Source organism: Musa acuminata, chromosome BXJ2-7, assembly GCF_036884655.1.
Source record: "Musa acuminata AAA Group cultivar baxijiao chromosome BXJ2-7, Cavendish_Baxijiao_AAA, whole genome shotgun sequence".
Lineage (NCBI taxonomy): Eukaryota > Viridiplantae > Streptophyta > Magnoliopsida > Zingiberales > Musaceae > Musa > Musa acuminata.
The window spans coordinates 32745120-32769323 of NC_088344.1; the positions used below are offsets into that span (position 1 = coordinate 32745120).

Sequence of the window (24204 nt, forward strand, 5' to 3'; positions counted from 1 at the left end):
CGACTAAATTAATGTGAAGATCAATGTATGAGAGAACAGTATCATATTTTTCAAACTAAAATACGGTGAGCATGGATCGAACACACGACCTTCAGATCTTCAGTCTAACGCTCTCCCAACTGAGCTATCCCCGCAAGGGAATCAGTTTTAATTATAGTACAGAACAATATAACTAATACACTCTTTTAAGATAAGTTATACAACAAATATAGATAAATAAAATAAAAAAATATTTTTACTCAATAATGATAGTGTCTAAAGTCAGTCGATACAAGAGATTAATAACTTGATAATCGAGTATCATGCGACTAGATTAATGTATTTAGGAGTCAGACACGAAAGAAGATGTCAATGTTGAGATAAAACTTCAAAACGAAAATCACGAGCGATCGATGTACCTCTAAGGTACTCTTGAAGTACCTATAAGAGAGAACAGTATCAGATTTTTCTAACTCGATTCTTTTTTTGCATAAGACGGTATAAGTTTTGAAATGATTTTGCAGAGATCAAATAAGTGACAAGAGAGAAAACAATGTGAAGATTTTTGATCCCTTTCTTACTCTCTCAATTATTCCATGGCCGGTGGGTATTAGATGAACCGATATAAGTAATAAAGATAAATGAAAAATACAGAGGTAAAGCCTTTGATGAAAAGGGGCAACACATAAACATAGAATTGTGCTATAATACAATTCATGGAAAAGGCATGTATTCGTGACATCAATAGCAAAAATGCAATAAGCGTAGATCAAACACACGACCTTTAGATTTTCAATCTGATAATTTCCCAACTATGCTATCCAAGCTAGATTATCCATTTTATTTCAAGTACATAACAATATTACTAATACTCTCTTTTGAGGTAGGTTATACAACTAATAAAGATAAATATAATAAAAAAAGATTTTCTTGAATAATATTTGTGTCAAAAGTTAGTCGATACATGAGATTAATGACCTGGTAATCGAGTATGATGCGACCAGATTAATGTGAAGATCAATGTATGAGAGAACAGTATCATATTTTTCAAACTAAAATGCGGTGAGCGTGGATCGAACACGCGACCTTCAGATCTTCAGTCTGACGCTCTCCCAACTGAGCTATCCCCGCAAGGTAATAATTTTTAATTAAATTACAGAACAATATAACTAATACACTCTTTTAAGATAAGTTATACAACAAATATAGATAAATAAAATAAAAAAATATTTTTACTCAATAATGATAGTGTCTAAAGTCAGTCGATACAAGAGATTAATAACTTGATAATCGAGTATCATGCGACTATACTAATGTATGTAAGAGTCAGACACGAAAGAAGATGTCAATGTGGAGATAAAACTTCAAAACAAAAATCACGAGCGATCGATGTACCTCTAAGGTACTCTTGAAGTACCTATAAGAGAGAACAGTATCATATTTTTCTAACTCGATTCTTCTTTTGCATAAGACGGTATAAGTTTTGAAATGATTTTGCAGAGATCAAATAAGTGACAAGAGAGAAAACAATGTGAAGATTTTTGATCCCTTTCTTACTCTCTCAATTATTCCATGGCCGGTGGGTATTAGATGAACCGATATAACTAATAAAGATAAATGAAAAATTCAGAGGTAAAGCCTTTGATGAAAAGGGGCAACACATAAAGATAGAATTGTGCTATAATATAATTCATGTAAACGGCATGTATTCGTGACATCAATAGCAAAAATGCAATAAGCGTAGATCAAAGACCATTAGATTTTCAATCTGATAATTTCCCAACTATGCTATCCAAGCTAGATTATCCATTTTATTTCAAGTACATAACAATATTACTAATATTCTCTTTTGAGGTTGGTTATACAACTAATAAAGATAAATATAATTAAAAAAGATTTTCTTGAATAATATTTGTGTCAAAAGTTAGTCGATACATGAGATTAATGACCTGATAATCGAGTATGATGCGACCAAATTAATGTGAAGATCAATGTATGAGAGAACAGTATCATATTTTTCAAACTAAAATGCGGTGAGCGTGGATCGAACACGCGACCTTCAGATCTTCAGTCTGACGCTCTCCCAACTGAGCTATCCCCGCAAGGTAATCATTTTTAATTAAAGTATAGAACAATATAACTAATACACTTTTTTAAGATAAGTTATACAACAAATATAGATAAATAAAATAAAAAAATATTTTTACTCAATAATGATAGTGTCTAAAGTCAGTCGATACAAGAGATTAATGACTTGATAATTGAATATCATGCAACTAGATTAATGTATGTAGGAGTAAGACACGAAAGAAGATGTCAATGTGGAGATAACTTCAAAACGAAAATCACGAGCGATCGATGTACCTCTAAGGTACTCTTGAAGTACCTATAAGAGAGAACAGTATCATATTTTTCTAACTCGATTCCTTTTTTTGCATAAGACGGTATAAGTTTTGAAATGATTTTGCAGAGATCAAATAAGTGACAAGAGAGAAAACAATGTGAAGATTTTTGATCCCTTTCTTACTCTCTCAATTATTCCATGGCCGGTGGGTATTAGATGAACCGATATAACTAATAAAGATAAATGAAAAATTCAGAGGTAAAGCCTTTGATGAAAAGGGCAACACATAAAGATAGAATTGTGCTATAATACAATTCATGTAAAAGGCATGTATTCGTGACATTAATAGCAAAAATGCAATAATCGTAGATCAAACACACGACCTTTAGATTTTCAATCTGATAATTTCCCAACTATGATATCCAAGCTAGATTATCCATTTTATTTCAAGTACATAACAATATTACTAATACTCTCTTTTGAGGTAGGTTATACAACTAATAAAGATAAATATAATAAAAAAAGATTTTCTTGAATAATATTTGTGTCAAAAATTAGTCGATACATGAGATTAATGACCTGATAATCGAGTATGATGCGACCAGATTAATGTGAAGATCAATGTATGAGAGAACAGTATCATATTTTTCAAACTAAAATGCAACTAAAATGCAGTGAGCATGGATCGAACACGCGACCTTCAAATCTTCAGTCTGTCGCTCTCCCAACTGAGCTATCTCCGTAAGAAAATTATTTTTAATTAAAGTGCAAAACAATATAACTAATACACTCTTTTAAGATAAGTTATACAACAAATATAGATAAATAAAATTAAAAAATATTTTTACTCAATAATGATAGTGTCTAAAGTCAGTCGATACAAGAGATTAATAACTTGATAATCGAGTATCATGCGACTAGATTAATGTATGTAGGAGTCAGACATGAAAGAAGATGTCAATGTGGAGATAAAACTTCAAAACGAAAATCACGAGCGATCGATGTACCTTTAAGGTACTCTTGAAGTACCTATAAGAGAGAACAGTATCAGATTTTTCTAACTCGATTCTTTTTTTGCATAAGACGGTATAAGTTTTGAAATGATTTTGTAGAGATCAAATAAGTGACAAGAGAGAAAACAATGTGAAGATTTTTGATCCCTTTCTTACTCTCTCAATTATTCCATGGCTAGTGGGTATTAGATGAACCGATATAAGTAATAAAGATAAATGAAAAATTCAGAGGTAAAGCCTTTGATGAAAAGGGGCAACACATAAAGATAGAATTGTGCTATAATACAATTCATGTAAAAGGCATGTATTCGTTACATCAATAGCAAAAATGCAATAAGCGTAGATCAAACACACGACCTTTAGATATTCAGTCTGATAATTTCCCAACTATGCTATCCAAGCTAGATTATCCATTTTATTTCAAGTACATAAGAATATTAATAATACTCTCTTTTGAGGTAGGTTATACAACTAATAAAGATAAATATAATAAAAAAAAGATTTTCCTGAATAATATTTTTGTCGAAAGTTAGTCCATACATGAGATTAATGACATGATAATCGAGTATGATGTGACCAGTTTTATGTGTGAAGGAGTCAAACAAGAAGAAAGATGTCAATGTGGAGATAAAACATCGAAATGAATATCACGAGCGATCGATGTACGAGAGAACAGTATCACATTTTTCAAACTCGGTTCTTTTGTTGCTTAAGACGATATAAGGGCATGTATTTTTGACATCGATAGCAAAAATACGATAAACATGGATCGAACACGCAACCTTCAGATCTTCAGTCTAACGCTTTCCCAACTGAGCTATCCCTGCAAGGGAATTATTTTTTTTTTAAATACAGAACAATATAACTAATACACTCTTTTAAGATAAGCTATACAACAAATATAGATAAATAAAATAAAAAAATATTTTTACTCAATAATATTAGAGTCTAAAGTTAGTCTATACAAGAGATTAATGACTTGATAATCGAGTATCATACGACTAGATTAATGTGAAGATGCGGTGAGCATGGATCGAACACGCGACCTTCAGATCTTCAGTCTGACGCTTTCCCAACTGAGCTATCCCCGCAAGGGAATCATTTTTAATTAAAGCACAGAACAATATAACTAATACACTTTTTTAAGATAAGTTATACAACAAATATAGATAAATAAAATAAAAAAATATTTTTACTCAATAATGATAGTGTCTAAAGTCAGTCGATACAAGAGATTAATAACTTGATAATCGAGTATCATGCGACTAGATTAATATATGTAAGAGTCAGACACGAAAGAAGATGTCAATGTGGAGATAAAACTTCAAAACGAAAATCACGAGCGATCGATGTACCTCTAAGGTACTCTTGAAGTACCTATAAGAGAGAACAGTATCATATTTTTCTAACTCGATTCTTTTTTTGCATAAGACGGTATAAGTTTTGAAATGATTTTGCAGAGATCAAATAAGTGACAAGAGAGAAAACAATGTGAAGATTTTTGATCCCTTTCTTACTCTCTCAATTATTCCATGGCCGGTGGGTATTAGATGAACCGATATAACTAATAAAGATAAATGAAAAATTCAGAGGTAAAGCCTTTGATGAAAAGGGCAACACATAAAGATAGAATTGTGCTATAATACAATTCATGTAAACGGCATGTATTCGTGACATTAATAGCAAAAATGCAATAATCGTAGATCAAACACACGACCTTTAGATTTTCAATCTGATAATTTCCCAACTATGATATCCAAGCTAGATTATCCATTTTATTTCAAGTACATAACAATATTACTAATACTCTCTTTTGAGGTAGGTTATACAACTAATAAAGATAAATATAATAAAAAAAGATTTTCTTGAATAATATTTGTGTCAAAAATTAGTCGATACATGAGATTAATGACCTGATAATCGAGTATGATGCGACCAGATTAATGTGAAGATCAATGTATGAGAGAACAGTATCATATTTTTCAAACTAAAATACAACTAAAATGCAGTGAGCATGGATCGAACACGCGACCTTCAAATCTTCAGTCTGACGCTCTCCCAACTGAGCTATCTTCGCAAGAAAATTATTTTTAATTAAAGTGCAAAACAATATAACTAATACACTCTTTTAAGATAAGTTATACAACAAATATAGATAAATAAAATTAAAAAATATTTTTACTCAATAATGATAGTGTCTAAAGTCAGTCGATACAAGAGATTAATAACTTGATAATCGAGTATCTTGCGACTAGATTAATGTATGTAGGAGTCAGACACGAAAGAAGATGTCAATGTGGAGATAAAACTTCAAAACGAAAATCACGAGTGATCGATGTACCTCTAAGGTACTCTTGAAGTACATATAAGAGAGAACAGTATCATATTTTTCTAACTCGATTCTTTTTTTGCATAAGACGGTATAAGTTTTGAAATGATTTTGCAGAGATCAAATAAGTGACGAGAGAAAACAATGTGAAGATTTTTGATCCTTTTCTTACTCTCTCAATTATTCCATGGCCAGTGGGTATTAGATGAACCGATATAACTAATAAAGATAAATGAAAAATTCAGAGGTAAAGCCTTTGATGAAAAGGGGCAACACATAAAGATAGAATTGTGCTATAATACAATTCATGTAAAAGGCATGTATTCGTGACATCAATAGCAAATATGCAATAAGCGTAGATCAAACACACGACCTTTAGATTTTCAATCTGATAATTTCCCAACTATGCTATCGAAGCTAGATTATCCATTTTATTTCAAGTACATAACAATATTAGTAATACTATCTTTTGAGGTAGGTTATACAACTAATAAAGAAAAATATAATAAAAAAAGATTTTCTTGAATAATATTTTTGTCAAAAGTTAGTCGATACATGAGATTAATGACCTGATAATCGAGTATGATGCGACCAGATTAATGTGAAGATCAATGTATGAGAGAACAGTATCATATTTTTCAAACTAAAATGCGGTGAGCGTGGATCGAACACGCGACCTTCAGATCTTCAGTCTGACGCTCTCCCAACTGAGCTATCCCCGCAAAGGATTCCATTTTAATTAAAGTATTGAACAATATAGCTAATACACTCTTTTAAGATAAGTTATACAACAAATATAGATAAATAAAATAAAAAAATATTTTTACTCAATAATGATAGTGTCTAAAGTCAGTCGATACAAGAGATTAATAACTTGATAATCGAGTATCATGCGACTAGATTAATGTATGTAGGAGTCAGACACGAAAGAAGATGTCAATGTGGAGATAAAACTTCAAAACGAAAATCACGAGCGATCGATGTACCTTTAAGGTACTCTTGAAGTACCTATAAGAGAGAACAGTATCAGATTTTTCTAACTCGATTCTTTTTTTGCATAAGACGGTATAAGTTTTGAAATGATTTTGTAGAGATCAAATAAGTGACAAGAGAGAAAACAATGTGAAGATTTTTGATCCCTTTCTTACTCTCTCAATTATTCCATGGCTGGTGGGTATTAGATGAACCGATATAAGTAATAAAGATAAATGAAAAATTCAGAGGTAAAGCCTTTGATGAAAAGGGGCAACACATAAAGATAGAATTGTGCTATAATACAATTCATGTAAAAGGCATGTATTCGTTACATCAATAGCAAAAATGCAATAAGCGTAGATCAAACACACGACCTTTAGATATTCAGTCTGATAATTTCCCAACTATGCTATCCAAGCTAGATTATCCATTTTATTTCAAGTACATAAGAATATTAATAATACTCTCTTTTGAGGTAGGTTATACAACTAATAAAGATAAATATAATAAAAAAAAGATTTTCCTGAATAATATTTTTGTCGAAAGTTAGTCCATACATGAGATTAATGACATGATAATCGAGTATGATGTGACCAGTTTTATGTGTGAAGGAGTCAAACAAGAAGAAAGATGTAAATGTAGAGATAAAACATCGAAATGAATATCACGAGCGATCGATGTACGAGAGAACAGTATCACATTTTTCAAACTCGGTTCTTTTGTTGCTTAAGACGATATAAGGGCATGTATTTTTGACATCGATAGCAAAAATACGATAAACATGGATCGAACACGCAACCTTCAGATCTTCAGTCTAACGCTTTCCCAACTGAGCTATCCCTGCAAGGGAATTATTTTTTTTTTAAATACAGAACAATATAACTAATACACTCTTTTAAGATAAGCTATACAACAAATATAGATAAATAAAATAAAAAAATATTTTTACTCAATAATATTAGAGTCTAAAGTTAGTCTATACAAGAGATTAATGACTTGATAATCGAGTATCATACGACTAGATTAATGTGAAGATGCGGTGAGCGTGGATCGAACACGCGACCTTCAGATCTTCAGTCTGACGCTCTCCCAACTGAGCTATCCCCGCAAGGGAATCATTTTTAATTAAAGTACAGAACAATATAACTAATACACTTTTTTAAGATAAGTTATACAACAAATATAGATAAATAAAATAAAAAAATATTTTTACTCAATAATGATAGTGTCTAAAGTCAGTCGATACAAGAGATTAATAACTTGATAATCGAGTATCATGCGACTAGATTAATATATGTAAGAGTCAGACACGAAAGAAGATGTCAATGTGGAGATAAAACTTCAAAACGAAAATCACGAGCGATCGATGTACCTCTAAGGTACTCTTGAAGTACCTATAAGAGAGAACAGTATCATATTTTTCTAACTCGATTCTTTTTTTGCATAAGACGGTATAAGTTTTGAAATGATTTTGCAGAGATCAAATAAGTGACAAGAGAGAAAACAATGTGAAGATTTTTGATCCCTTTCTTACTCTCTCAATTATTCCATGGCCGGTGGGTATTAGATGAACCGATATAACTAATAAAGATAAATGAAAAATTCAGAGGTAAAGCCTTTCATGAAAAGGGGCAACACATAAAGATAGAATTGTGCTATAATACAATTCATGTAAAAGGCATGTATTCGTGACATTAATAGCAAAAATGCAATAATCGTAGATCAAACACACGACCTTTAGATTTTCAATCTGATAATTTCCCAACTATGCTATCCAAGCTAGATTATCCATTTTATTTCAAGTACATAACAATATTACTAATACTCTCTTTTGAGGTAGGTTATACAACTAATAAAGATAAATATAATAAAAAAAAGATTTTCTTGAATAATATTTGTGTCAAAAGTTAGTCGATACATGAGATTAATGACCTGATAATCGAGTATGATGCGACCAGATTAATGTGAAGATCAATGTATGAGAGAACAGTATCATATTTTTCAAACTAAAATGCGGTGAGCGTGGATCGAACACGCGACCTTCAGATCTTCAGTCTGACGCTCTCCCAACTGAGCTATCCCCGCAAGGTAATCATTTTTAATTAAAGTATAGAATAATATAAATAATACACTCTTTTAAGATAAGTTATACAACAAATATAGATAAATAAAATAAAAAAATATTTTTACTCAATAATGATAGTGTCTAAAGTCAGTCGATACAAGAGATTAATGACTTGATAATTGAATATCATGCAACTAGATTAATGTATGTAGGAGTAAGACACGAAAGAAGATGTCAATGTGGAGATAAAACTTCAAAACGAAAATCACGAGCGATCGATGTACCTCTAAGGTACTCTTGAAGTACCTATAAGAGAGACCAGTATCATATTTTTCTAACTCGATTCCTTTTTTTGCATAAGACGGTATAAGTTTTGAAATGATTTTGCAGAGATCAAATAAGTGACAAGAGAGAAAACAATGTGAAGATTTTTGATCCCTTTCTTACTCTCTCAATTATTCCATGGCCGGTGGGTATTAGATGAACCGATATAACTAATAAAGATAAATGAAAAATTCAGAGGTAAAGCCTTTGATGAAAAGGGCAACACATAAAGATAGAATTGTGCTATAATACAATTCATGTAAAAGGCATGTATTCGTGACATTAATAGCAAAAATGCAATAATCGTAGATCAAACACACGACCTTTATATTTTCAATCTGATAATTTCCCAACTATGCTATCCAAGCTAGATTATCCATTTTATTTCAAGTACATAACAATATTACTAATACTCTCTTTTGAGGTAGGTTATACAACTAATAAAGATAAATATAATAAAAAAAGATTTTTTTGAATAATATTTGTGTCAAAAAGTAGTCGATACATGAGAATAATGACCTGATAATCGAGTATGATGCGACCAGATTAATGTGAAGATCAATGTATGAGAGAACAGTATCATATTTTTCAAACTAAAATGCAACTAAAATGCAGTGAGCATGGATCGAACACGCGACCTTCAAATCTTCAGTCTGACGCTCTCCCAACTGAGCTATCCCCGCAAGGAAATTATTTTTAATTAAAGTACAAAATAATATAAATAATACACTCTTTTAAGATAAGTTATACAACAAATATAGATAAATAAAATTAAAAAATATTTTTACTCAATAATGATAGTGTCTAAAGTCAGTCGATACAAGAGATTAATAACTTGATAATCGAGTATCATGCGACTAGATTAATGTATGTAGGAGTCAGACACGAAAGAAGATGTCAATGTGGAGATAAAACTTCAAAACGAAAATCACGAGTGATCGATGTACCTCTAAGGTACTCTTGAAGTACATATAAGAGAGAATAGTATCATATTTTTCTAAATCGATTCTTTTTTTGCATAAGACGGTATAAGTTTTGAAATGATTTTGCAGAGATCAAATAAGTGACGAGAGAAAACAATGTGAAGATTTTTGATCCCTTTCTTACTCTCTCAATTATTCCATGGCCAGTGGGTATTAGATAAACCGATATAACTAATAAAGATAAATGAAAAATTCAGAGGTAAAGCCTTTGATGAAAAGGGGCAACACATAAAGATAGAATTGTGCTATAATACAATTCATGTAAAAGGCATGTATTCGTGACATCAATAGCAAAAATGCAATAAGCGTAGATCAAACACACGACCTTTAGATTTTCAATCTGATAATTTCCCAACTATGCTATCCAAGCTAGATTATCCATTTTATTTCAAGTACATAACAATATTACTAATACTCTCTTTTGAGGTAGGTTATACAACTAATAAAGAAAAATATAATAAAAAAAGATTTTCTTGAATAATATTTGTGTCAAAAGTTAGTCGATACATGAGATTAATGACCGGATAATCGAGTATGATGTGACCAGATTAATGTGAAGATCAATGTATGAGAGAATAGTATAATATTTTTCAAACTAAAATGCGGTGAGCGTGGATCAAACATGCGACCTTCAGATCTTCAGTCTGACGCTCTCCCAACTGAGCTATCCCAGCAAGGTTATTATTTTTAATTAAAGTACAGAATAATATAACTAATAAGCTCTTTTAAGATAAGTTACACAACAAATATAGATAAATAAAATAAAAAAATATTTTTACTCAATAATGATAGTGTCTAAAGTCAGTCGATACAAGAGATTAATAACTTGATAATCGAGTATCATGTGACTAGATTAATATATGTAAGAGTCAGACACGAAAGAAGATGTCAATGTGGAGATAAAACTTCAAAACGAAAATCACGAGCGATCGATGTACCTCTGAGGTACTCTTGAAGTACCTATAAGAAAGAACAGTATCATATTTTTCTAACTCGATTCTTTTTTTGCATAAGACGGTATAAGTTTTGAAATGATTTTGCAAAGATCAAATAAGTGACGAGAGAAAACAATGTGAAGATTTTTGATCCCTTTCTTACTCTCTCAATTATTCCATGGCCGGTGGGTATTAGATGAACCGATATAAGTAATAAAGATAAATGAAAAATTCTGAGGTAAAGCCTTTGATGATAAGGGGCAACACATAAAGATAGAATTGTGCTATAATACAATTCATGTAAACGGCATGTATTCGTGACATCAATAGCACAAATGCAATAAGCGTAGATCAAACACACGACCTTTAGATTTTCAATCTGATAATTTCCCAACTATGCTATCCAAGCTAGATTATCCATTTTATTTCAAGTACATAACAATATTACTAATACTCTCTTTTGAGGTAGGTTATACAACTAATAAAGATAAATATAATAAAAAAAAGATTTTCTTGAATAATATTTGTGTCAAAAGTTAGTCGATACATGAGATTAATGACCTGATAATCGAGTATGATGCGACCAGATTAATGTGAGGGAATTATTTTTAATTAAAGTACAGAACAATATAACTAATACACTCTTTTAAGATAAGTTATACAACAAATATAGATAAATAAAATAAACAAATATTTTTACTCAATAATGATAGTGTCTAAAGTCAGTCGATACAAGAGACTAATAACTTGATAATTGAGTATCATGCAACTAGATTAATGTATGTAGGAGTAAGACACGAAAGAAGATGTCAATGTGGAGATAAAACTTCAAAACGAAAATCACGAACGATCGATGTACCTCTAAGGTACTCTTCAAGTACCTATAAGAGAGAACAGTATCATATTTTTCTAACTCGATTCTTTTTTTCAATAAGACGGTATAAGTTTTGAAATGATTTTGCAGAGATCAAATAAGTGACAAGAGAGAAAACAATGTGAAGATTTTTGATCCCTTTCTTACTCTCTCAATTATTCCATGGCTGGTGGGTATTAGATGAACCGATATAACTAATAAAGATAAATAAAAAATTCAGAGGTAAAACCTTTGATGAAAAGGGGCAACACATAAAGATAGAATTGTGCTATAATACAATTTATGTAAAAGGCATGTATTCGTGACATCAATAGCAATAATGCAATAAGCGTAGATCAAACACACGACCTTTAGATTTTTTCAATCTGATAATTTCCCAACTATGCTATCCAAGCTAGATTATCCATTTTATTTCAAGTACATAACAATATTACTAATACTCTCTTTTGAGGTAGGTTATACAACTAATAAAGATAAATATAATAAAAAAAGATTTTCTTGAATAATATTTGTGTCAAAAGTTAGTCGATACATAAGATTAATGACCTGATAATCGAGTATGATGCGACCAGATTAATATGAAGATCAATGAGAGAACGGTATCATATTTTTCAAACTAAAATGCGATGAGCATGGATCGAACACGCGACCTTCAGATCTTACGCTCTCCCAACTGAGCTATCCCCGCAAGGCAATCATTTTTAATTAAAGTACAGAACAATATAACTAATACACGCTTTTAAGATAAGTTATACAACAAATATAGATAAATAAAAATAAAAAATATTTTTACTCAATAATGATAGTGTCTAAAGTCAGTCGATACAAGAGATTAATAACTTGATAATCGAGTATCATGCGACTAGATTAATGTATGTAGGAGTCAGACACGAAAGAAGATGTCAATGTGGAGATAAAACTTCAAAACGAAAATCACGAGCGATCGATGTACCTCTAAGGTACTATTGAAGTACCTATAAGAGAGAACAGTATCATATTTTTCTAACTCGATTTTTTTTTTGCATAAGACGGTATAAGTTTTGAAATGATTTTGCAGAGATCAAATAAGTGACAAGAGAGAAAACAATGTGAAGATTTTTGATCCCTTTCTTATTCTCTCAATTATTCCATGGCCGGTGGGTATTAGATGAACCGATATAACTAATAAAAATAAATAAAAAATTCAGAGGTAAAGCCTTTGATGAAAAGGGGCAACACATAAAGATAGAATTGTGCTATAATACAATTCATGTAAAAGGCATGTATTCGTGACATTAATAGCAAAAATACAATAATCGTAGATCAAACACACGACCTTTAAATTTTTAATCTGATAATTTCCCAACTATGCTATCCAAGCTAGATTATCCATTTTATTTCAAGTACATAACAATATTACTAATACTCTCTTTTGAGGTAGGTTATACAACTAATAAAGATAAATATAATAAAAAAAAAAATTTCTTGTTGCTTAAGACGGTATAAGGGCATGTATTTGTGACATCGATAGCAATAATACGATGAGCATGGATCGAACACGCGACCTTCAGATCTTCAAACTAACGCTTTCCCAACTAAGCTATCCCCACAAACAAATTATTTTTATTTAAAATACAGAACAATATAACTAATACACTCTTTTAAGATAAGTTATACAACAAATTGACAAGAGAGAAAAGTGACAAGAGAGAAAACAATGTGAAGATTTTTTATCCCTTTCTTACTCTCTCAATTATTCCATGGCTGGAGTGTTTTAGATGAACCAATATAACTAATAAAGATAAAAGAAAAATTAATAGGTAAAGCCTTTGATGAAAAGGGACAAAACATAAAGATAGAATTGTGCTATAATACAATTCATGTAAAAGGCATGTATTCGTGACATCAATAGCAAAAATGCAATAAGCGTAGATCAAACACACGACCTTAAGATCTTTAGTCTGATAATTTCCCAACTAAGCTATCCAAGCTAGATTATCCATTTTATTTAAAGTACATAACAATATTACTAATACTCTCTTTTGAGGTTGGTTATACAACTAATAAAGATAAATTTATTAAAAAAAGATTTTCCTGAATAATATTTGTTTCGAAAGTTAGTCGATACATGAGATTAATGACCTGATAATCGAGTATGATGCGACCAGATTAATGTGTGAAGGAGTCAAACAAGAAGAAAGATGTCAATGTGGAGATAAAACATCGAAATGAAAATCACGAGCGATCGATGTACTACTAAGGTACTATTGAATTATCGATGTACGAGAGAACAGTATCACATTTTTCAAACTCAGTTCTTTTGTTGCATAAGACGATATAAGTTTTGAAATGATTTTTCAGAGATGTGAGAAGGGAGAAAACAATGTGAAGATTTTTTATCCCTTTCTTACTCTCTCAATTATTACATGGCTGGGGGGTATTAGATGAACCGATAAAGTGAAAAGAAAAATTAAGAGGGAAAGCCTTTGATAAATAGGGGCATAACTTAACATACTTCATTAAACCTATTGACATTATTCTTCTATAATACATTTCACATAAAGGGCATGTATTTGTGACATCGATAGTAAAAATGTGGTGAGCGTGGATCAAATACGCGACCTTCAGATCTTCAGTCTGACGCTCTCCCAACTGAGCTATCCACGCAAGGGAATCATTTTTATTTAAAGTATAGAACAATATAACTAATACACTCTTTTAATATAAGTTATACAACGAATATAGATAAATAAAATAAAATAAGATTTTTACTCAATAATGTTAATGTCTAAAGTTAATCGATACATGAGATTAATGACTTGATAATCGAGTATCATGCGACTAGATTAATGTGTGAAGGAGTCAAACACGAAAGAAGATGTCAATATGGAGATAAAACTTCGAAACGAAAATCACGAGCGATCGATGTGCTACTAAGGTACTCTTGAAGTACCTATAAGAGAGAACAGTATCAGATTTTTCTAACTCGATTCTTTTGTTGCATAAGACGATATAAGTTTTGAAATGATTTTGCATAGATCAAATAAGTGACAAAAGAGAAAACAATATGAAGATTTTTTATCTCTTTCTTACTCTCTCAATTATTTCATGGCTGGTGGGTATTAGATGAACCGATATAACTAATAAAGATAAAAGAAAACTTACGAGGGTAAGCCTTTGATGAAAGGGGCAAAACATAAAAATAGAATTGTGCTATAATACAATTCACGTAAAAGGCATATATTCGTGACATCAATAGCAAAAATGCAATAAACGTAGATCGAACACGCGACCTTTAGATCTTCAATATGATAATTTCCTAACTAAGCTATCCAAGCTAAATTATCTATTTTATTTAAAGTACATAACAATATTACTAATACTCTCTTTTGAGATAGGTTATACAACTAATAAAAATAAATATAATAAAAAAAGATTTTCCTGAATAATGTTTGTGTCGAAAGTTAGTCAATACATGAGATTAATGACCTGATAATCTAGTATTATGCGACCAGATTAATGTGTGAAGGAGTCAAACAAGAAGAAAGATATCAATGTGGAGATAAAACATCGAAATGAAAATCACAAGCGATCGATACAGTACTAAGGTACTCTTGAATTAATCGAGAGACATTTTCTTAAGGTGAAATATTAATTTGAGATTTATATCGTGAGATTCAATCGTTATTATTCCTCCTAAAATAATTTAACTAACCAACAGATACAATTGAGGAAGAAATATAAAAGGGGAGAAATTATTTAGTTATTTCTTAATTCAGTAGATTAGGATTGTTTTGGACTAACTTAAAAGTACTTTAAAAGTTATCCTAAAATGTTATATTTCCAAAGACATGTCCTTTAATCATGTAAACACAAAAAAAAATAATTTTAAAAAATTTTGGTTTAAAAATTAACTCCAACAATCCCCATAAAATTTAAAATTTTCATACATTAAAATTAAAATAATTAATAAAAAAAATAAGAAAGTGATTGCTCAATGCTTATATTATGCATATGAAGTACTTTATAAAATTTGAACTTCACTTAGTGTAAATAATTTTCATCTGAAGGAAACTAAGTAAATTAGGTCTTGAATTATGTTTTTCTATTCAGATTTCTACTATTGCACATCATACATATAATTAGTCTTGATGTTATGCATTAATGATCATTCATAAATTTTAATTTTTCATAACAACTTTTAGAGATTGTCCAATTCCCTATCTATTGTTATATAGAGATTATCACATCTCACATAAAATTTTACTTCAAGTCTTTTTTAGAGTTAAAAACCCTTTATTCACCACTACATAAGAGTAATTAAAATTCACCATAAGCAATTAAAATTCACCATAAGATAAAGATCGGAGTTAAACTTCATTTATGCATTATTGTATTTTTTTTATTTTTCAATATACTCCTTGGTCGATCAATCAGTTTATTATTATCACATTGAATATCTTTCAAATGATCAAGTTTTCATTGGTAGAAAACCTATTATAAATTAACATATTCTTCTCAATGATATCAGGACAATAGTCTTTTTATTTTTATGTCATAATAAATTATATAGTCGAATGTCAATTTTTTTAATTTCTTATCATCCACATGTAATCATAAATCATACATTTAATTAATTGATATATATACTCAAAATATTGTCAATAAGCATGCAAATAACATAGTAAACAAATTCATATATAGAAATAAGATAGGTAAGACCCCCACAATTCTAATAAAATTTAACATGAAGAAATTAATAATTTGCTCATGATATTGCATATGCAATTTGACATAATCTTACTTATCCTAATAGTTTCAATTGTTTATAACATTTTTCATTATATAAAATACCAATATTTTTTTCATAATTACAAAAGAAAATAACCAAGTGAATGACCAGCCAGTTTTTTTGTTCCTTTTCTTTTCCCCAATGAGCAAAAGTTAGTGATTCAAGTAGCCAAAATATATACAGTCCAAACAAACCTGTAGTCCTCATTAGAAGAACAAGTTGGTGCATGATTATTCACAATTTGTATAAAAGTTGATGCACTGCAACTGTAAAGAAAGGAAACTCTTCTGCTTTTCTGCCTATTGGAGCTTCAGAATAGCAAATTAAGTACATGCTGATCTATTTTGGAACTCTGATCACAAACTTTTCCCCAGCTTGATTCCTTTGATCGGGTTGTCGCCTTCTTGCTGTATCAGGCGGCAATTCTTGGAGGTTGCTTGGCCTCCACAGACAATGAAGATAACTGCATCCTGAAAGTTGAGGTGAAAACCTGTTTATGCATATATTAAACAGTAGGATTAATGCAGGGTCCGCTCGTAACACATCGAAGGTCCCCTTTGAGCTATAGGAAACTGGAACAAGGTGGGGCTTGACATGAAAGGACCCTTCTCGATTCCTTGATTCATGAAACTGGAATTGGCACTTGAATATACATTGGGAAGCAACGGTCTCGGATAATCTCTAATTTGTTGTTGTAGTGGATAACAGGTGACTGGTCTCTCTGATGGAGTCAGAGGCAGAGTGCTTGCTGAAGCTGATAAGGAGACTTCTGCATCAGTCTGATGCTTCGGAGAGTCATCGATCACAATCACCTTGTCCATTATACTATGAGATGACTTGAGCTTTTTATGTGAGTTCCTCTGCTGAGTCTGTTGATCAGGTTTTGCTGGATAACCATTCTGCAGTGGAGTCCATGCAAAGCCACTGACCGGGGTGACATGTAAATTTAGGGACATGTGGTGATCGCTCATTAGTAAAGCTGGGCCAAAGGATGGAGACCCACTTGAAAGCTGACCGTGCTGGTATAGAAAATTCTCCTGCTTCAAGCGATTGTTGGTGGAAGTACATCCATTTCTATGAAGATTCACCTGTTGTGTGCAATCCAATGCAGTAGTTTGAGGTTGCACAAGGTCTTTATGATTCATCACCACTAAGTTTTTACCCATCAATCTTAGTGTAGGACTGGAAACAGATTGAGTCTGAGGCAATGTACTGTCACAAGTTGGATCTAGTGAACTCTTCGCGGAAGCGAACTGATTAGGCGGTCCAGTTTTTGAGTTCACCACTGCATTGCTTGTATGATTTTCGTAGATACTGAAAGAGGAAGAATTTCTGGGGCCGATGCACAAGTTGGGTACACACTTCAACTTGGTAGTCCTGGCAATGCTATTTTCTAAGCATATTTCGGAATCTCTGCTAAGACTCTCCTTACATGAGTAGAAGAAACACTTATCATCCAAACACCGATCAGGTTCTTTATCTGGCACACTTCCCCTTTTTTCTTGTTTTCTCTTCTCCATGTTTAAATATCGAGTTGCTTCAGCCCTTCCTGCAGATGGAATTGCAAAATGTAGATTATCTTGGTCACTAATGGCTCTGGACGTTGGTTCTGTCTCGAAGTTTTGAGATTTGGAATCCGTCGGTGATGGTAAAGAGACAGCTGAAACAGTTGAAACAGATGATCCGGATGGTTCCCCTTTGCTATCCAAATTCTCGATATGACTTGCTGCTATTCTAACAGAGTTTATAGATGAGCCCTTTTCAGCGAGTTCGAGGTCCACATCACCATGACTTGTCAAACAATCACTAGATTCTTGAACTGAACTAGAATCAGTGTGGCATTCTTTAGGCTGAATTGCACAAGAATCTTTTGTCCCTCGGACATCGGCCATTGGAATCTCTTGGTTTCCAATTTCATTGGAGGATCCATTGCCAAGAAACTTCTGCTGATCATCGCATATTTGCTTCGGTTGTTCTGCACCGGCTTCACTTTCAGATATAGGCTGTACATCTTCTTCACATGAACAAGAATGTGATTGGGTACTCAAACGTGGTTCGGTCTTTTCTGAGTTCACATTGTCATAAGCAGTAGGATCACAAACAGCTTCTTCCACACAAGTTTTAGTCACATAATCTCCAGAGTCAACGATCGCTACTTGCGTTCCTGAAGTTTCAATTTCAGTATCAAGACTTTGAGCTCCTGAAGTCGTGTTTTCTAAACTATTATTTACCTGCTGTTCCATTATGCTTGAATATTCTCTAATATTTTCTCTGCTTGGCAACACTTCATTCATGACCTCTCCTTCTCCGATCTTTGTAATACTCCCTGGCGTATAAGATTGATGAGATCTCAGCGTCCTTTTTACCTTTTTTCTGAGAAGGTGAGTATTATCAGTAGGACTACACACTCCTGCATTGTTAGATTGTGGGAGTCCTTTCTGACCAGTCCTCAAAATAGTTCTGTGCTTATGAAACTTTTTGAAAATAGATTGTTTCTCAATTGCCCTGACTTTCCTTGCTTCCAAACAAAATGGTCTCTTAACCATGACATTCTTCTTTAAAGTTGGACTTCTTCGGTCCCTCAGCATTGAACAGCTCTTCGAAATAACCATTTTCCTTTTAGAAGTGTTATCAAAGTGTTCTTGAGTCCCAGTGTTAGTCTCTTTTGATTTCATTATTGATGAACATGTGAAGTGACCCGACGATCTTGATAATTTCAAGATAAGTCCATTTGCTGAACCAGCACCTTTGGAAGGCCATCTGGAACTTGAGGAAGGCAGCTCTGGTGACTCTCTCTTCCTTTCATCCATGCTGCAGACTGCATTATGCAGGAAACCAACTCTATTTGTCTTTGGAGAACCAGTCATGTTTTCAGACAACCTAGGGAGTTTCAGGGGCTGTGTTTTCATATCAGTAGATCTGCCCGAATCTGGTTGGACACTGGTGATCTGCGTGCTCCTAGTAATGGGTATCATATCATCCAATTTACTACAGTTGCCTTTTCTGGTCCGTTTTTGCAGGATATCTGAGCGCCTAGAGCGTGCCCACTGTTTTATAGTTGCAGATGCAATGCTCTTGTCATGGACTCTTGAATCTGATACATGAGATGGGGATTTGGCATTCTTTTGATGACTCTCTGTTCTGCAATCTTTTTCAGCTGCAGCTTGAATCTGATTATCATCATAGAACTCACGCTATCAAATTGCAATATGGCTACGACATGGAATTCAGGATTAACAAAAAATCATATTTTGTACGCAAAATCATAGACAGATTAAGCTTACGATATTTATAACTTGTTAGACAGGAAAAGTAAGTGTGAACAAGATCTTATATCAGTTCTAGAAAAGCACGCTAAATTTATAGCAAGTAATTACTTGTTGCTACATAAAATGCACATCATTTGCAACTCCAAATAAATCAAAAGAGTGCCTTGAGCAATACTAAAGACCACTGAATTAGATGGTTTTGAAATTACACTGGATTGATGTTGCCTCAGAGTTTAATAGATCTATAATTTGATCATGTGAAAAATTGTTTACCATGATAAAGATATAGAACTTCATATATCCGAGATTCTTCAGAATTTAGTGACATAGTTTTTCTTTTCTTTTCTTTTGCTGATAAAAAACATGAACAATGGCAAGTGCTGATACAAGAACTTAAATGCAACAGATATTTCTCCATGGAGAAAACACATACCTGTTTCGGCAACATATCGAATGAGATCAATTGCTCTTTTTGTGCCTCTGAATTCATACTTTTCAAGTGCTCTGGTGCAAAATTATTTTTCTTGCTGGCCAAAAATCCCATGCTTTCCTTTGACTCCTTTGCATGATTCCTCAGCTCAAAGTTCTCGCTTGATAATGTTTGTTCATTAAACATAGATAAAACACTAAGTTTTCCACCACATGAATCAACATGAACTGTTCCATTTCCATCATGTGTAGAATTAGTTGGTGACACCTCTGTTCTTTTGCTGTGAGTACCAACCTTGTTAATTGGTGCTGCTATTAGAGCCAATTCAGAAGCCCAGTTTGTACCATTCCTTTTATCAAGATCCTCAAGAGTACAGCAGGGAGCAGTGGCATAGATATCCACCATCAACCTCTTCTTCCTCGGCTTTACTGTATATTTGGCAACATGATTCACCACCTCCTTACAATTAGACCCCATCGAGAGACACTGGTCTATGTGAGCATTCAAAGTGGTGATTGAAGTGAAAGAAAATGTCTTACAAACAGGGCAAACCTTTGAAGCCATAGGATGCATAATCATGCCAGGATTATTTACAAGGTGGTCTGCCTGGCTAGTCTCCAAAATGGTACCCAATTGGGGTACCAACCTGTTCTTTTCCAAAGGTTCACCAAACTTTTCAAGGTTATGGCTAGGATCACTAAACTCTGGCTGAAACTGTGTTTTGACAGAATTTCCACTTTGAGATATTGAACAAGGAAGGATGTCGATCTGACTTGAAATCACTTCGGCTTGTTGAGATGTTCTTGCTGTCAAGGCAATTCCGACATCACTATGGCTCAGTTTATTCGCTTTAAATCCTTCATAAAATGTAGACTTCGCATCTTTAGGTGACGAATGTATAGTTGGATCCAGACAGTCTAAAACCAGTTCCTGTAAGGTCGAGACCGACTCCTGCTGGATGGTAACAAGCTCTCCGTCAGAAGGAACAGGATCTGTAGGCTCAAGAACATAAGAATGTATTGCAAGTTTTTCAGGCTTTGAACATGCAGCAGATTGGACAGATTCTTCTACCTCGCCAATACTCTGGGTTCTCACTATATCAGGGTGTTCAAAGGGTGGCAATAGATCATTGACGCCATGCTTCAAGCAAAGTTGCAAGAACTGTGGTGCAAATGGCCAAGAAGCTTCAATCCCTTTGCTCCGTGATGTAAAAACATAATCTCTGAATCAATCACATCAGATAAACTTAATATTTTTCTCCTAAGTCACAAATTTCCATGACTGAGAAGCAATCAGAATTCTAAATTTCATGTTTCAGAATGAAGCACAAGCAGACCAAATAATGAGAATGAGACCTGTTCTTGTTGACAAAGCTTCTCGATGAACTTATTCTAATATACAAATCCTAACCCCGCTGTTTAGCTTCCTTGTAATCAAGGAATTAGGCACAGAGCTCACAAGTTATGCATGTTCAATATGGGTCACTCGTAACAAAAAAAGGATAGCTTTTTCATCAGATATCATGACATGTTTAGCCCACATCATAGACAAACTGTATTATGAATAAAAAATTATAAGCGTTGTCATCCTCAAATTCAGATAGCATTTCACTGTTTAAAACACATTTTAGAGAGTTAAGAGATCACAAAAGAGAATCCAATAATCATACGCTTGATAAATCTCCAGAGGCCGAACGAATAAAGCAGAACAATTTACATGCCCACCAAAAGCAACTTCCAAAGAAAGAACAATATGGAAAAGAGCTAATTCACAACTTAAGAAACACAAATGATGTTTGTAATTGAAGTATTAAGAGGAGTGTTTCTATGAAGAAAGAAGGGTATGAAACACCAACAACATCTTCGCAGAAAGCAATTTTACCTGATAGAGAAATTGGGGGCTGTTCTCTCTTCGAGGACTACAGGATCTTCCTCTTGGGAGGGAAGGCTTGTGTAAGAAGATCTCGCATTAGTTCTCACTGCTGAAAGCTTGGAGGAACATGCAGGGTCTGGAGGGTTCTCAGTGGATAACATCTGAAGAAGGGCCTCTCAATTGTCTCCGGATCTTTCAGCAGGAGTACTCTCCCAAAAGCTGTACTGCCACAGGGTCTTCTCCTATGCTTAGGCGTAGTCTCCAGCATAACAAAGGGTTTCAGCTCCCAAATAACCCCTCAAAGGAAAAAAGGGAGAATTAACACACAACAGGAGACCGACCACCCTTTTTATCCTCTCTTCAACTAATTTGATGCCTGCAAAACGATAGGAATAGATATCAATCAAGCTAAGAGGAAAGACATGAACTTATAAGTGAAGAAAATATGAACCCACAGTACAAGATGGAGACTTGTGGACCATTATTTCATGTACACATGAGACCAGATTCATGGGTTTGAAATCAGCGAAGTTAGATCAGGCTACATAAAGGCCTCCTATACACAGAGGAATCCAAGGTCAAATGAAAGTTGGAACTTACACAAGTGTCATTTTATGTGATGAAAGAAGTGAACACATAAAAGCCCTTCAAAAAGCTGTGCAGCAGAATCAACACGATCGAATCAGGCAGAGGAGAAGGATGGAGGAGGAAACGAGACTTTATCAAAGACCCATCACATGAAATGATGAGGACATAAACAGGGATGGGAAAGTATTCTTCAAGTCAAGCAGGTGTCATACACCAGCACAAACCACAAGGAGAAGCAAAAGCTCAAGAGAAGCTCCTCGTGTGCGAAGAAAAACTTCGAAAGAAGTAATAAGGGAGTTCACGGAGAAGTATGAAGAATAGAGAGGGACGGGATTTCACACAGATCTCGTCAAGGGTGTTTCTTTGATGGATCTCAGAATGACATGAGAGATCCGGAGGAGCAGATATTGAAAGCAAAACGATGCGAGAAAGATGAGAAGCTCACCATAAATCTTTGACGGATGGCAACAGTAAATCTGAAGAAACGATTCCTATATTAGATCTCTCCCTTCAGTCGGAGGAAATACGACCCATTACAAAGCGAGGAAAGGGAGAGAGATTGAAAGAAATTGCAGGAAATAGCATACACCGGAGAATCCTCAGAAGATACCTATGGGATTAGAGAGCAACAACAATCAGCCCTTTAACAGCAGAAGAAAAAATGCACGACATCGCATCTCAGCTTTCACCAGCAAGCCATACCTTTTCATGGATACCGAAGGATGTTAAGCGGATCTAGCTGGGTCGAGCTGGGTGGGCGAGTGGAGTGCCAAGAAGCCGCAGAGATGGAAACTGAGATGACAGTAGAGAGAGACTTTCTTCCTCCCTTTCAATGTTCACAATTAATGGATAGGAAGAAATAGAAGATCACAAAGCACCACCCACTCGCACATCCAAGGCATCCGGTCCTCCACCCAAAGCAGTCTCGTATAACGACTAAGAGAGAGAGAGAGAGAGAGAGGAAGCAAAGGAAATGGGGATTTCAAGGAGCTGTCCTTTCCTATACCTACTCTACTAGCATTCCTGTTGTCCGTCCCCACTCTCTCTCCATCCTCTGCATCCTAACGTTACGAGAGACTTCAGAGTCCATGGCCTTTTTATTAACCCTCTCTTTTTTTTCTCTCAGTCATCCTCTCCTCATTTTGCTTTTAACTCTGCCTTCACATTTTGAACTCTAGAGAGAGATATTAATGTGAGGTATTAATTTACTGTGTCTTTACCTATTACTTTACTGATCTAAAGAACTGTTGGCCTCTCAATTTTATAGTACTTGTGGGAAATTTCTGTACAAATTACAGACTATGAATGTAAGGTCTTAATTTGTGCAGGTTAAGACTCAGGTCAACCCATTCACACACCAATTTCTTAGCAGATCCCACATCTTTCTAGAATGCTGTTTCTTCTTTATATTTTAGGACTGCAGAAATGTCTGGTATGAAATGTAGCATACACT

At 33.5% G+C, this 24204-nt stretch overlaps 1 protein-coding gene and 5 non-coding genes across 8 annotated transcripts; all 6 read right to left on the reverse strand.

The window, feature by feature from the left end:
* Positions 1–1037: 1037 nt before the first annotated feature.
* Positions 1038–1110, reverse strand: TRNAF-GAA (transfer RNA phenylalanine (anticodon GAA)). Its single transcript has one exon. It is a non-coding gene; the product is annotated as a tRNA-Phe (tRNA).
* Positions 1111–2008: 898 nt separating this feature from the next.
* On the reverse strand, positions 2009–2081 carry TRNAF-GAA (transfer RNA phenylalanine (anticodon GAA)). The gene has a single exon. It is a non-coding gene; the product is annotated as a tRNA-Phe (tRNA).
* Positions 2082–6314: 4233 nt separating this feature from the next.
* TRNAF-GAA (transfer RNA phenylalanine (anticodon GAA)) lies at positions 6315–6387 on the reverse strand. Its single transcript has one exon. It is a non-coding gene; the product is annotated as a tRNA-Phe (tRNA).
* A 1288-nt stretch (positions 6388–7675) lies between these two features.
* Positions 7676–7748, reverse strand: TRNAF-GAA (transfer RNA phenylalanine (anticodon GAA)). The gene has a single exon. It is a non-coding gene; the product is annotated as a tRNA-Phe (tRNA).
* Positions 7749–8652: 904 nt separating this feature from the next.
* On the reverse strand, positions 8653–8725 carry TRNAF-GAA (transfer RNA phenylalanine (anticodon GAA)). Its single transcript has one exon. It is a non-coding gene; the product is annotated as a tRNA-Phe (tRNA).
* An 8045-nt stretch (positions 8726–16770) lies between these two features.
* LOC135617638 (uncharacterized) lies at positions 16771–23787 on the reverse strand. Of its 3 annotated transcripts, XM_065118070.1 has the most exons (6): positions 23454–23787; positions 23197–23361; positions 22173–22539; positions 21363–21513; positions 20295–21242; positions 16771–19762 (listed from the first exon to the last, which is right to left on the reverse strand). In XM_065118070.1, the coding sequence occupies exons 3-6, from the start codon at positions 22322–22324 to the stop codon at positions 17111–17113; spliced, it is 3903 nt and encodes a 1300-aa protein (XP_064974142.1). In that variant the 5' UTR covers positions 22325–22539; positions 23197–23361; positions 23454–23787; the 3' UTR covers positions 16771–17110. The 3 variants fall into 3 exon arrangements, with proteins under 3 accessions (XP_064974142.1, XP_064974140.1, XP_064974141.1); XM_065118068.1 differs by having other exon boundaries at positions 20295–21513; XM_065118069.1 differs by lacking the exon at positions 23197–23361 and having other exon boundaries at positions 20295–21513.
* Between the last annotated feature and the right edge of the window lie 417 nt (positions 23788–24204).

What these genes read in the sequence shown, in the direction of transcription:
- LOC135617638 (XM_065118069.1), bottom strand. Translation starts at nt 22,324, where the DNA reads ATGTTATCCACTGAGAACCCTCCAGACCCTGCATGTTCCTCCAAGCTT. An exon ending in GCCCCCAATTTCTCTATCAG is followed by an intron (nt 21,514 to 22,172) that starts GTAAAATTGCTT and finishes TGATTGATTCAG; the next exon opens with AGATTATGTTTTTACATCAC. An exon ending in TCGATATGTTGCCGAAACAG is followed by an intron (nt 19,763 to 20,294) that starts GTATGTGTTTTC and finishes GATGATAATCAG; the next exon opens with ATTCAAGCTGCAGCTGAAAA.